At 42.8% G+C, this 14482-nt stretch overlaps 1 protein-coding gene across 1 annotated transcript in view; it reads left to right on the top strand.

Moving 5' to 3' along the window:
- Positions 1-14482, top strand: part of DNAH3 (dynein axonemal heavy chain 3) — a 1861430-nt gene that overhangs the window by 1274315 nt on the left and 572633 nt on the right. Inside the window, exon 52 of the mRNA XM_069647670.1 lies at positions 11571-13712. Coding sequence (XP_069503771.1) covers positions 11571-13712 — 2142 coding nt within the window. The remainder of the gene's footprint in view (positions 1-11570; positions 13713-14482) is intronic.

Below are 14482 nucleotides of genomic sequence, written 5' to 3'. Positions count from 1 at the left end.
TTTACTGTAGAATTAATGGTCATCATTAGTTCCCATCTAGTTATTTGGAGCCATTTCGCGTTTGCGTAAGCCTGCAGTCCCGGGTGTATTATTGAAGAGAAGAACATTGCTGCTCTGCTGAATAGTCTGTGTTCTGGCGGTATGGAGGTTAGTTCCGTTTCCGACCTTCCCCACAGGTAATTTCCTGTCAGTGGCTCTCCTTGTCTTTTCCTCCTATTTAGGACAGTATCATTGTTGTTGGTCCTGTTCCCTTGCTCCTCCTTAAGTGGTGCAGATCTCTTTTTTCTCTTGTCCCCTTCATCCATTTTGGGAAAGTTCGCCACATTAACATGCTTCTTAGGTACCACTAGTGATGGTACATTGACGTGCACCATTGTGCACACACCATTCCACAGGGGGGGCAGTGTATGGTATGCCTTTTCTCCACAGGCCCAATAATGGTCCATTATTACTGCTGTTCCTGCTCCCCCCTCAGGTAACTCCGTCACACTTGCACAATTGGTGTTATATCTATCCCACGTCCACCTCTCCTTTATGCTGGTAGCATACCTTGGGCGCAGTCAGCGGTAGTATTGTTATTGGGTCTTCATCTGTTTCTACCCACATGAGCATTGGTACATACTTGATCCACGTCGTCCAACATCGGTGATTGTGGGCCTCGATAGTTGAGATAGTTTCTTTTGTTACCATGTTGCTGCCAATCACTCCTATCTCCCAGCTGTTGTCCAGATACACCTTTCCTGTTATCGTCACCAGCGGCCTCTCCCAACATCCTTGTTTACCCGGAACATCGGTGGCGTACCAATCACATGGTAGATACTGCAGTGTTACTTTCTTTGTTTCTCCTTTTGCAGGGCCACTTGTTATGTATCTGAATGCTTCTGCATGTAAACTGGTCTTGTGGTAACTCAAATAGGTCTTGAGGAAGTTGTTTTCATATGGATATGAGTCTCGTGTTTTCCATGTCATGTGCACTACCGTCCCTTGAAATCTTCCTTTCGTTTGGAACAGTGCCAAGTATATTATGCATTGTGCTATCTTTTCATCAATTTCTGTGGCAACAAATGTTCGTGAAGCACTCATGGCGTATGGTATTAATGAGCAAACGTAGCAGCTGTCCTCAGTTGTTTGTTTACCAATGCGGGTCATGTGTTGGTACCATATGTTGTCTGTGATGTGTGCTGAATCTTGTATAAAATTATCAATACCTTTATTGTCTGAGTATGTGCTGCGTTTAACTATATTTTGCTTGGGTGCAAGGTTACTACTATCACCTGACGTAACACCTGTTGCAGCAGGGGACGGTGGTATATTAGGTTTAGGTGCAGCAATAAAATTAATAGCATAGCTGTACTGCCATACAGAAGCAGCCAAGAACCCGGTGATCATCAAAATCCCTATTACCTTCATTACATATGCTAGTCTCACCGGCATTTTGCTCTTACCTTGCTGCAGTCCTGGCAGCGTATTCTTGCGACGTTAAAGTTGCCCGCCTGAAAGTTCTCAAAAATGCTGGTTACTAAATGTTAGTGGTTTGTTTCCTTTAAGCTCTCCCTATCAAATAGTCATTCAGTGCCCAGGCGAAGAGCTGTTCCCACGCTACTCTAAGTGATCTGTCTCTTAGGATCGGCAAGTATGGGCGGAGGTGGGGCATGGAATATTCTATGGCCAAGAGGAATGCTGTGTAGTAGACACGCACCCTTCTCCTTTTTAGGTACGTTGGCCTTTTTATTTCGTATACAAATTGGTGTGACAATTCTTCTGGGTAGTTATCGTCTGGTAGTACCATCTACACCTGGGCAGTGAACTTGTTAGTAAGCTACTTTCTTAACAATACAATACGCAGTACCTGTATGTGCGAGAGAAAAAGAGAACATTCACGTATTTTTACTCCTTGAGCGTGTGACCATGGGGTGGGCAGTATGGGTATCACTCCTTTCTTCGTCAGTTATTGTCTCCGGGGAAGTTGGGTAGTGACACGGTAAGGGAACAATTGGGTCGTTGTCTGTGGTAGAACTTCCTTCCTCTGTAGGGGATGTTGTTGCTGCTCTTCCACTGGACCTGTCGTTGGCGCTGGGGCTGGGGCGGGTCTGCAGTTTGTAGATCTTTACATCATGTAAGTGGTTCCAGGCACGCTTGTCTTTTAGTTTTACTGCTCTTGTTGATACGTCCTCTACCAGATGGGGGCCAGTAAACCTCTTATCGTTCCACTTCCTATTGAAATTGCGAAGTAGCACGTGGTCACCTTTGGCAAGTTTGCACAAGTTCTCCTTTTCTAATTCGGTACTGGCGCCTTCTTCTTGATTGCTGGTGGACCCGCCCCGTGTGCGCTCGAGCTGTTGAGACACAAACACAACACTAGTAATCAAAGAAGACACATATTGATACATTTCATCACCTAACACACTTGCTGAACTTTCGTGGTCAGTGAATGCCCTTGACGTTGGCGTTAGGGGAAGGCGCATTTGACGTCCAGTAACCACCTCGTGAGGGGTGAGGTGGTGGTCGGACCCTGGCCTATTCCTCAATTCGAATAGGGCTAATGGAAAGCAATACAACCAGCTTTTCTTTGTTGTTTGTTGTATTTTTGCAATTGCCTCCTTCAGTAGGCCATTCAGGCGTTCACATACACCGTTAGCCTGTGGGTGGTATGCACATGCAAATTTATGTTTTATGTTCAGCAAGGATGTAATATGTTGGAACATTTCGTTTGCGAAATGTGGGCCGTTGTCTGACCTTAACACCTTGCACACTCCCCACCTGGGGAAGACCTCCCTTACTAGGAATTTGGCTGCTCTAAATGCATCTGGGTGTGAACAGGGCCCTGCTTCAATCCATCTAGAGAATGGGCATACTACTACAATCATATACCTATTACCTTGACATATGTTGATCATATCAACATAGTCAATGTGAAGGTGCCGAAAAGGTCCCTCTGGCCGGGGTATGGTACCTCTTATCACCTTTAGGGTATGACCGGCCGTAAACTGCTGACATGTAAGACAATTGCTGATAAAATTTGACACATGAGAATTTAACTCAGGACAGAACCAATCTTTTCTAATTCGTGCTGCAATTATTTCCTTGCCTGTATGGGCTGGGTGATGTAATTGGCTCAGGGCGGTGTTTAAAAGTGCCAATGGTATTACAACTTTCCCAGTGCTGCTCTGGCGCCATAATGCGTCGGTTGGTGACATTGTACATCCTGTTTTTACCCATATTTCTTTTTCGGCCATTGGTGCAGCCGCTTGTAGCTCCATAATCTGTGTGGCTGGAAGATGGGTGTACCCTTCTCTTATCAACATCTCCCTAGCCATTCCCCTCCCTCTCCCTCTCTGTGAGTCTGTAGGGTTCCATATCTCACCAAAGTATGCAGCATATTTCGCATGTGCGTCTGCTGCTGCATTCCCTTTTGAGATGTGGTCTTCCCCATTGGTGTGTGCGGTGCATTTTACTAGGGCTAGTTCTTGGGGGTCGTTTATTACTTCAATTAGTTCAGCCAATAAGAGGGCATGTTGCACTGGAGTGCCATCAGCTCTCCTAAACCCTCTTCTTCTCCATTTTGATAGCCCTAAGTGGACAGTGGATGTAACATATGCACTGTCGGAATATATGGTTACTCGTTTGTCAAAACTTTCCTTCAATGCCAATATTAGTGCAACCAGTTCTGCGGCTTGAGCAGAATAATGCTGTGGTAATTGTACACATTTCATAGCCACACACACCGGCGCCTCCATCATTTTAACCACTGCTGCCCCCGTCCTCCTTATCCCATCTCCTTGATCAATAGTTGATGACCCATCAATAAACAAAAGCTCACCTCCCTCTAGTGCGTTTTCTTCAACTTTTCTAGTACCCGAGTATAGTTCAGTTATTTGGGTGCAATCATGGGCATAATCTCCCTCCTCAATTACTTCTGCTAGGAACCTTGCAGGGTTGACCGTGCTACATCTAACAATTGCTAGTTCAGCTCTAGACAAGATAATCTCATAACCTGATGCCCTTTGCATTGTTAGTGTGGACTTAGGTTTGTTCAATATTGCAAATAGTGCATTTTCCACAAACAGTGTAGTCGGACACCCCATGGTTATTGCTGATGCTTTTTCCACTGCAAAAGCAGCTGCAGCGAGACCTTGTTTGCAAGGGAAGTGGCCTAACATCACAGGGTCTAAGTGACCGCTGTAAAATGCTACTGGTTTATAGCCCATGCTCGTTTTTTGGGCCAATACTGCCTTCATCACTGCTGAGTCGCAATGTGAAAATATAAAAATCGTCGCTCATAGTCTGGGGATGCCAGTACTGGAGCAGTTGAAATTGCGTCTTTCAATTCATCAAAGGCCTCTCTCATTTCCATAGTCCACCTCAACTTTTTCTCCCCTTTATTTGCTTCTCTCAAACCCTCAAGCAGGGGTCCTATGTATGAGCTGTAATCAAATACCCATGCTCTACAGTAGTTGCACAGCCCCAGAAGTTGCTGCAGTTCTCTCACAGTCTGTGGCATTGGAGTGCTTGAAATGGCCTGTGCTCTTTGTGGTGCAATCTTTCTTCCATGTTGGGATATCAGTTGGCCAATGTAAAGTACCTGTTCCTGACAGTATTGTATCTTATTCATGTCTACCTTGTACCCTTTTTCAGCCAATATCGTCAACATTTTTAAGGAGTCCTCTCTACATTTACTTTCGTTTATACTGCAAATTATTATGTCATCCACATACTGTAACACTGTGCTTTCCATTTCAACGTTACTCAAATCCATCTGTATTACTCTATTGAAAATTGAGGGTGATTCACAATACCCCTGTGGCAATCTGGTATGTTTCCACTTTGTATTTCGGTAAGTGAAGCTTGTCAAATCTTGTGAGTCTGGGTGTAATGGTATTGAGAAGAAAGCATTTTTAAGGTCAATCACTGTAAACCGTGATGCTTCTGCTGGAATGCCACACAATATTGTGGCCGGGTTTGCTATTACTGGATACTCTGCTTCCACTATGTTATTCAAGGGCCTGAGGTCCTGTATGAAGCGCCAAGACCCCCCTTTAGCCTTGCGCACTGGGTACACAGCCGTGTTGCAGGGTGACTCTGAGGGGACCAATATGCCATTGTTTATAAGAGCCGTTATGGTTTCATATATACCCTCATCTGCCTCTCTTGACAGTGGGTACTGTTTCACTCTTGGTAATATTGCACCTTTTTTCAATTTTATCCTTACACCCCCTATGCTTTTTATGCATCCCACGTCATAAGGGCTAGTAGTCCATAATGATTTGGGCACCTTTGACATATCCTCCTCAAAAAAGGGGACTGGGGTGCATGCGGGTGCCTCAAGTGCCATTGCAATTTTCTGTGCTACTTGTTTGTGAGCCACCCTTAGCCATATTCCTACACTCATCATGAACACCATTTCACCTTCCTCCTTTTCATCTGAGAACAGCTCCTCATCTGACACCTGGGTCAGCCTACATCCTTCTGCTAGTGCTATCACTGCCCTCCATGCTCTCCCTTCTTTATCTTGGGCATGTACAGCGATATAATCAGCTGTTGCAATAATGCTCTCAATGTCCATTACAAACACCTTTCCTTCTGGTTCATTAACAGGTGTTTCTGGTCGGAACAGAAAGGCTGCTGGCCTCCTCCATATTTTCCCTTCTATCCCTGGCATCCATGCAAACGCCATGTCTGTTCCATACTGGAATAGCTCGCCATCTACTGGCTCCGCCCTAATCGCTGTCTGTCCACAGTATGCTTGCATAATCTGTCGTGCTGCGAGCATGTTAATCCCTGGAGTAGAGCAAATTATGCCATCCTCTGTAAAGGAGATCGTCATATTCAACCTGTTCATTATGTCCCTCCCCAGTATATTCACTGGTGAGGCACTATAATATAAAAGTGGAACTGACAGATCATAATCTGCAATAGATAAGGGAACGTTATCAGTAAAGGGAACCAACCCTTTAGCCCCAGAAAATCCTTGGGTGTTCATGGCTTCGCCTGACATCTTAAATTTACCTTCCCTTATGCAAGACCGGGTTGCCCCGGTGTCAACAAGGAATGATAATTTTTTGTCACCTATCGTTACCTCTATGCGTGGCTCCTCCGCACTATTAGGTGTTACTGACAGGATGGGACACACCAAGGCCGTCTGTGGGCTGTCCTATTGTGGGTACAATGATTGGCCATTCCCTGTGTAAGGGTTGTGTCCCAAGACCGTCACCCTACCCAATTGCGTTTGTTGAGTTTGGGGGTGCTGTGTTAACGTTACTTGTTGTTGTGGCAGTGGCTGTTGTTGTGGTATTTGTTGTTGTTGTGGGTCACTTCCATGTTGTAACGTCTGCTGATGTTGTATACCCTGCTGTTCTTGTGAGGTCCTAGGTTGTGCTTGTTCATTCCATGCTGGTGTTCCTGGCCTGACCCTACACGTACGTGACATGTGTCCTAATAACCCACAACTCCAACACACGGGTGGTTCCCTGCTTTGCCATGGGAAGCTCCCTGTGTTGTCCTGGTATACTGGTTGCCCTGTGGGGTAGGAATGTCTAAGTCCTCCCACCTGCTGTTGGGCATTATATCCGTATCCTCTCCCTCTCATAAATCCTCCTCTCCCCCTATTATAACTATAATACCCAGCTCCTTGCATTGGGTATCCTCCTCCCATGTTTGGTGCATGTAATTGCAGTGGCGGGACTGGGACTTGTTGTGTTATGATCTGTGGAGGTGCTATTTGAGCAGGATCTTGTGCAGCCACTACTTGTATCGGGCTTTGGGCCATTGGTGTGGGCGTAGTTATTAGTGCCCCTACCATTGTGTATTTAGTAAGTTTTTTCTGTACTAGTTTAGCCTCTTCTGTTTTCCTGTCCTCTTCTTTTTGTTTCATCTTTCCTTGCCATGTCCTGCAGTGATGTACTATAGTCAGTTGTATTTCTGGCCATGGTTTTGCTTCCATTCCCACTACTTTCTTTAGTTGTTTCTGAACTCCTTCTGGGAGCCCTTGTACTAGTATATGATAAAATATGGCTTGTGTTTTGTCCCATTGTTCTCTAGTTTCCATGCGCCACTTCTCTTGGATATCCTGGATATAATCAACAGGATCCTCATTCTCACGCATCTTACGGGAAGTAATTGCTCCTATGTCTGATGTGTCTGGGTATTGTACTCTCAGTGCCTGCCATAGCGCATGTCTGCAGTTTGCAAATGGTGCCCCATCATGCGATGTGTTTGTTATTGTTACCCCATGGAATCCCGCTCTCTTCCAAATGTCATCCGCTCTATCCCCTAATATTGATATTAACAGGCCCTTTACATCTCCTACTGCTAGTTTCTGTCCTGCGGTGTGTTTTTCCATTTCATATATCCACTTACCCGCACCTCCACTTAGTGATGGGAGCCTACATTTTATATTTTCCTTATCCGTATGCTTCCAAGGGACGTACTGTGGTCTAACCCCTCCTCTCTCCAACAGTGGCATTAAGTTGTGTCTGGTGTCACCCTTTATGTTCCACAATATCGAGTCTTCACACCCCTCCTCTTCTTCCGGTTCCTTTACCTCTTCAATTTCGTCCTTATTACCCCTGCTCCTAACTCCTTCTCCATCCTTTCCCCTTTCGTCATTTCCTGTAGTTAATGTGGGCGTGTTTATTTGTCTGTCTTGCCTGCGACTAGGGAGGTCTCTAAGCCTACATGCATAGGGTGTCAGTTCGTCCATGAAGGGCGCGAGCTTTATTCTGTGCAGCGAGCGTGCAGTGGTTGAGCATGTAGGGTGCGATGGGGGAGGGCGTGATGGAGATGGGGATGGTGTGTTTTCATGGGTTTGTCTTTCCACTAGTCCTTTCACTCCCTCCTCACTTCTCTCCAAGTCCTCCCTTCTCCTACTGATCCATGGCGAGTCTATGTTTGTTCGAGTGAGGTATAGCTTATCTAAGCTTTCCCTTTCACTCTTTCTTCCTTCTCTCTCCACTCCTTCTTCCTCCTCACTGCAAAAATCATTCATAAATGGCACCCCCCACTCTGCCTTTTTCCCTTTTATTGTTACTGTCTCTAAGTCTATTTTTCCTTTGTTATCAACCGCTCCCCCTAGTGCTGATGTTGTTGCTACTTCTCTACTTCTATATACATCCCCCCATCTTTCACTCTCCCTACTCCTCCCCTCTCTTTCTCCTTCCCTTTTCTCCTCCATCTCCCTACTATTTTCCTCCCTCTTCCTTTTCAATTCCTCCATCACTTCGTTGCTCATCTGTTCCAATATTCTTTCATCCTCTTTCTTCCTTTCCCGTTTCACTCTTTCTCTCTCCACGATACTTTCTATTATTTTCCCCTCTTCATATTTCTTAGCTGTCTCTGTTGGGCAGGCAGATGAACACATCCGTATGTTCCTATACCAGGGTATTTGGTCATCTGGTAAATGGACAAACTCTTCTCGTGGCGGGTGTCTGGGTCGTGACCCTCTAGGCCAAGCGCGAGAGGTGAAGGACGGGAGCCTGGTCTTCCATTCTCCCACTTCAGCTGCATCGAATAACAAGGTAAGGTTGGACGTAGGTCTTGTCTCTGCCTGTGTTAAGGCCATAAAGAATAGATATTGTCGCTAGCTGAGACAACACAAGCGCAATAATGAGATTAAATGATGGTAGCAGATAGCCGATTCAGTTCAATCAAATAACTCCACAAGAGTATGGAATACATTACGAAGTGCTAAAAAACGAGATCTGCAAATAAACTGTATCTCAGAAGATATGTGGAGTGCCCATATTAAATCCACACTGGGACAAATAGAAAGTAATTTAGACGTATTCCCCATGCCATCACAAACATGGACTTGCAAAGCCTCCCTTCTGGATATTATTGTTATCATAGAACAGCTAAATAATTCTCGTGCCCCGGAACCTGATGGCAGATGTAACAAACTGCTAAAATTGGAGCCAGAATTATGGGTCACTATCTTTATTATGTTGTTTGAAGAAATTGGTATGACTGGGATCATCCCAAAGTCATGGAACGTGAGCCATATCCTAACAATCTATGGAAAAGGTGCTTGGAATGACCCTGCGAACTATAGGATGTTGGCTATACTGGACATTCCCTCGAAGATATTTGCACGGGTGCTACTTATTGAATTACATGAATGGATATTGAAAAATAACATCTTGCCAATAAATCATATTTGTTTTAACAACAAGCTAGCACTACCCACAACTTAATTGTATTAACATCAGCTATAGAGTATTGTTGAAAACGCAGAGAGTCAAACGTATATAGTGCATTTATCGATTTTTTTTTTTGTCCGCATTCGATTCAGTATTGAGGAATCACTCATGGCATAAACTTAACTCATGGAAGATCCCAAAAGGTCTCCTAAGAATGCTAAGGCTCCTGTATTCAGATACCTCAGCATGTATCAGTTTAGAGAGGGAAACTGTCCAATCTGATACCAAATGGTTGTGGTGTTAAGCAGGGTTGCATAGTGGCAGCAACCCTGTTTAACCTATACCTAGCAGATATGCAACATGCCTTTGTTAATCTGAAGGCCTATCCAATAAAGGTAGGCACTTATTCCGTGGGCAGGCTCGCCTATGCGGATGATCTGTTATGGATTGACTACACACCGATAGGCCTTCAGAAGATGCTGAACGTATTGGCTGTATATGCGGACACCAAAGGTTTAAAAATGAACATTGAAAAAAGTAAAATTATGATTTTTCCAGTAAAGAAACAACCAAAGAAATATGTGTGGAACATCAATAATGTGAACCTTGAACAGGTTCATAGCTATAAGTACTTAGGTGTAGTAATCAATGAAAAGTTAAATTGGGAATGACAATGGACATCGATTAAAACAAAATGCATAACATCAGCCAATGCTATTAGTGTCTTTATTAATAGAAATGCCGGTTACTCCTCACATGCTGTCTTTATGCTATGCATTGGTAAAATAAGAGCCATGCTCCTCTATGCCATTGAAATATTGGGGCACAACTATGTAGCAATACTGAAAAGGCTTGTAGCTATAATTCTTAGGAGACTTATGCGGTTACCCCAGACTATATCAGTTGAATATCTATATCTAGAATTTGATATGAAATGTGTCACCTTAGACTACACAAGAAGGTCTGTAATGTGTTATGAAATTTTGACAAAACGTGCTAATAACACAATTGTAGTCACTTACATGCAAGCGTTTGTAAGAAATGACGGCTGTGCCGCGTTGGGCACACTGGGGACACTCAAGACTATGCATCAAAGATGGGCGGCTGGTTTTTTTCAACATCGATGGATATTGTGGCTATGAAAGTCTCAAAGGTTGGCTAAATAGGAAATTAGAAAGCTATTTCTATGAGTGCCATGTAATCGAACTAGCGCCGAATGCATACAGTGGGCCTTACTGTCAGTATAGACAGGATCGTGAATCAGTGCCACAGTATATAATGGCTTATCCTAGCCCTTTGACCTTTAGAACGTATCTGTTGATGAAATTTAATAATTCTGAGGTACTTGAGACTAAGGGGGCAGGGGTAGGCTTTGGTCGTGAAATGCAACTTTGTCGTTTATGTGGCTGTGAGGTGATTGAGTCACTACAAAATCTGCTGTTAGTCTATGAGAGTCTAGCTGAATTCCGTGCCAAAGTTTTAAAATCATATGATAATTCATTAGATATTAACGACATTTACTATCTCTAGAAACATTTTATGCAAGGAGATGACACACATCTCATCTATTTTATGGTATTATTTTATCTTCGAGTTGTAGACATTTTTAACTGTTTAATATAATTGTTCACAATTTGATGCAATCTTATATGTGATTTTACTATCGTTTATATTTACTATTGTATATGCCATTGCCATTGTCTTTGTCATTATTGTTGTAAATTCAAAGTCGAAAGGCTATCAAGTATATTAAATAAGTAAAAAAATTAAAAATAATAAATGTTTCTGTTGAGTAGGTGTTTTTTGAGTGTGACAACTGTAAACTGTGGCATGTAATGAAACCATACATTGCAATGAATGACTCTCTGCACTTTATTGTAGGAGAACATTTTCACTTCCAGATTAATGTTTTTGAAAGACAGTGTAATTGTTTCCTTGAAATATTACAAAGCCGCTGGACTGTGTTGGGATGTCTTTGTAGAAAGGAGCAGTGTCTAATACGAACAGCTGGGCTACGGGAGTGTGCAAGTGAGAAATGGCTGATCTCCACAGCATGCATAATAGGTGCTGATCTGAGAAGTTAACGCAAAAATAGCAATTCAGTGCTAGTCAATCTGTCATTCATTGTGAAATATAAACATTGGGCATTCTCTTCAGTGGGGAATCTACAATGACAAGGATTGGCAATGCCAATACATACGACTTAGAAAATGTAGACAGGAAGCATTTGTTGTCATCTGGGGGCTTTACAAAACACATATTACCCTCTGTATTTAAAAAGTGGGCTTGTTGGCTTTGGCAATGCCTGTTTTGAATTGTTGTGAGATTAACTGGTAATTTCAGCTAAAGGTGTTTAATGGATACACTCACACAAATGATAACATAATGAGCTTAAAAGAAATGTGCAACCTAATATTTTGTTTTGTCCACAAACAGGTAAAATGACGGAAGACTACTGGGGTCCATCTAAAAAGCTTCTGGGAGATCTGAAGTTCCTTGAACATTTGAAGGCCTATGACAAGGATAATATTAGCCCTGCAATAATGAAGAAAATTAGAGAAAACTTTATTGACCATCCAGACTTTCTTCCTTCAGTAATAAAAAATGTGTCCTCAGCTTGTGAAGGTTTATGCAAGTGGGTGAGAGCCATGGAAGTGTATGACCGTGTGGCTAAAGTGGTGGCCCCAAAGCGGGAGCGTCTCAAGGGAGCTGAGGAAGCACTTGCAATTCAAATGGAGATGCTTAATCAAAAGCGGGCAGAACTTAAGGAAGTACAAGATCGCCTCCAAGCCTTAAATGATGAATTTGATGCAATGAACCGTAGGAAAGCTGAATTGGAAAGTAACATTGAATTGTGTTCTCAGAAATTGGTACGTGCTGAAAAGCTGATAAGTGGTCTTGGAGGAGAAAAGGACAGGTGGACGGAAGCTGCACGTTTATTGGGGGTGAAATACATCGATCTTACAGGAGATGTCCTCCTGGCATCTGGAACTGTTGCTTACTTGGGAGGCTTTACCGTAGACTATCGCCTTGAATGCCAAACCCAATGGCAAGTAATCTGCAAGCAGAAGAAAGTACCTTGCTCCTCAGAGTTTAACTTGAGTAGTACCTTAGGCGACCCAGTGAAAATCCGGGCTTGGCAGATTGCAGGTCTGCCCATTGACTCATTTTCAATCGACAATGGGGTCATAGTCTCCAATTCAAGAAGATGGTCCTTAATGATTGATCCACAAGGGCAAGCAAACAAATGGGTAAAAAACATGGAAAAGAACAACAAACTCTCAGTCATTAAACTTTCTGATGCAACCTATCTAAGGACATTGGAAAATGCTATCCAATTTGGAACCCCGGTCTTGATCGAAAATGTTGGTGAGGAGCTTGATGCTATTTTAGAGCCAGTCTTATTGAAGCAAACCTTCAAACAGCAGGGAGTAGAATATATAAGACTTGGGGAGAATATTGTGGAATACTCACATGATTTCAAGCTTTACTTAACTACTCGTTTGAGGAACCCACATTACCTCCCAGAGGTTGCCGTGAAAGTGTGTCTTCTAAACTTCATGATCACGCCGCTTGGACTGGAGGATCAACTCCTTGGAATTGTGGCTGCGAAGGAAAAGCCAGAGCTCGAGGAAAAGAAAAACCAATTGATTATAGAAAGTGCAACCAATAAGAAACAACTTAAAGAAATAGAAGACCAAATCCTTGAAGTTCTCTCATCTTCAGAAGGAAACATTTTAGAGGATGAAACCGGCATTAAAGTGCTGTCTTCCTCAAAGGTTTTATCTCAGGAGATTTCTGAAAAGCAGCAAATTGCCTCAGCAACAGAAAAGGAGATTGATGCTACTAGATCAGGCTATAAACCAGTGGCCGTCCATTCCTCAATTGTGTTCTTTTGTATTTCAGATCTGGCCAACATTGAGCCCATGTACCAGTATTCATTGACATGGTTTATCAATTTGTATGTCCACTCACTTGCCCACAGTGTTAAAAGTGAAGACTTAAGTGAGCGAATCGGCAACATCAAAAAGCACTTTACAGTGAGCATTTATAATAATGTGTGCCGTTCCCTCTTTGAGAAAGACAAACTGCTCTTCTCCCTTCTTCTGACCATTGGAATATTAAAAGGAGAAAACAAGATCAATGATGTGGTTTGGCGCTTCCTTTTGACGGGAGGGGTGGCTCTCGATAACCCCTACCCCAACCCCAGTCCTGAATGGCTGTCAGACAAGTCGTGGTCGGAGATTGTGCGTGCTTCCAACTTGGAAAGTCTGAGTGGATTTATGGATCATGTCAAAGCAAATGTGGCTCAATGGAAAATTATTTATGATTCCACAAAACCTCAAGATGAAACGTTTCCAGGTAAATGGGGACATATGAAGGGCCTAGATCGCATGGTGATCCTCCGATGCTTGAGACCGGATAAAATTATTCCTGCAGTTCAAGAATTTATCTCAGAGAGCATGGGAAAAATCTACATTGAGCCACCAACCTTTGACCTTGCAGGAAGTTATTTTGATTCCAACGCCTGCGCACCTCTAATTTTTGTGTTATCACCAGGAGCAGATCCAATGGCAGGTAAAAAGTAATGTATTTATTAGAATTTCAAATGGCTGGATATATTCACAAGGATAGCAAAATGTAATCTAAACATAATGTAGGAAAATCATATAGTACAGCTGTCAAAATGAATGCGAGCAAAACATTGTTTGGCTATGTAATGAAAGAAATGCAAGTAAACCTGTTCCAGTGAAGAGCTTCAAAACAAACAAGACAAAGCGGTATGGTTTATTTTCAGCGTTGCCAATTGTCTTATTTAAAGTAAATCCGGTCCTACATGGGACACTGTATTCATGTTTACATGTTTAATACTAATGGCCTTAAAAGCCTCAAAGCCAATTGCCTTGCATAACGTTTTACTCCAAATGAAACATTTTCTTAGAATTTTCTTAGAATTAAGGTATTTTGGAAACCTGAATAAAATTATCATGAAGTTCTCAGAGCTTGTCACTTAAGTGTACAGTTGTTCTAAATAATTAATTACACATGACTTATCAAGGTTAGGTCTCTCACCAGGGTCTTGTGAGTCATTAGCAGAGTGGAAAACAAGATTTCTGCTATTTAAAGGAATGTGTGTCTGGAGCAAAGAGGCAGGATTTGAAATATTACATTGGTTTACAAGTACATTAGTAGCAGATATCAAGTGGTTTTCATATTTATTTAAACATGAATTTTATATGTGCTGGGTCATGCCTTTCAGGAGTAATGCTAGGATAACATGAGGTGCAGCTACAATGATTGGGTTCCCTTGAACCAAAGTATCAGTTTTCCTTAGTGATAGTGTGACC

This window comes from Ambystoma mexicanum, chromosome 2q (assembly GCF_040938575.1).
Source record: "Ambystoma mexicanum isolate Mex_15411 chromosome 2q, UKY_AmexF1_1, whole genome shotgun sequence".
Lineage (NCBI taxonomy): Eukaryota > Metazoa > Chordata > Amphibia > Caudata > Ambystomatidae > Ambystoma > Ambystoma mexicanum.
Note: the sequence above shows the minus strand (reverse complement) of the source record. Positions and strands in the feature narration are given on the sequence as shown.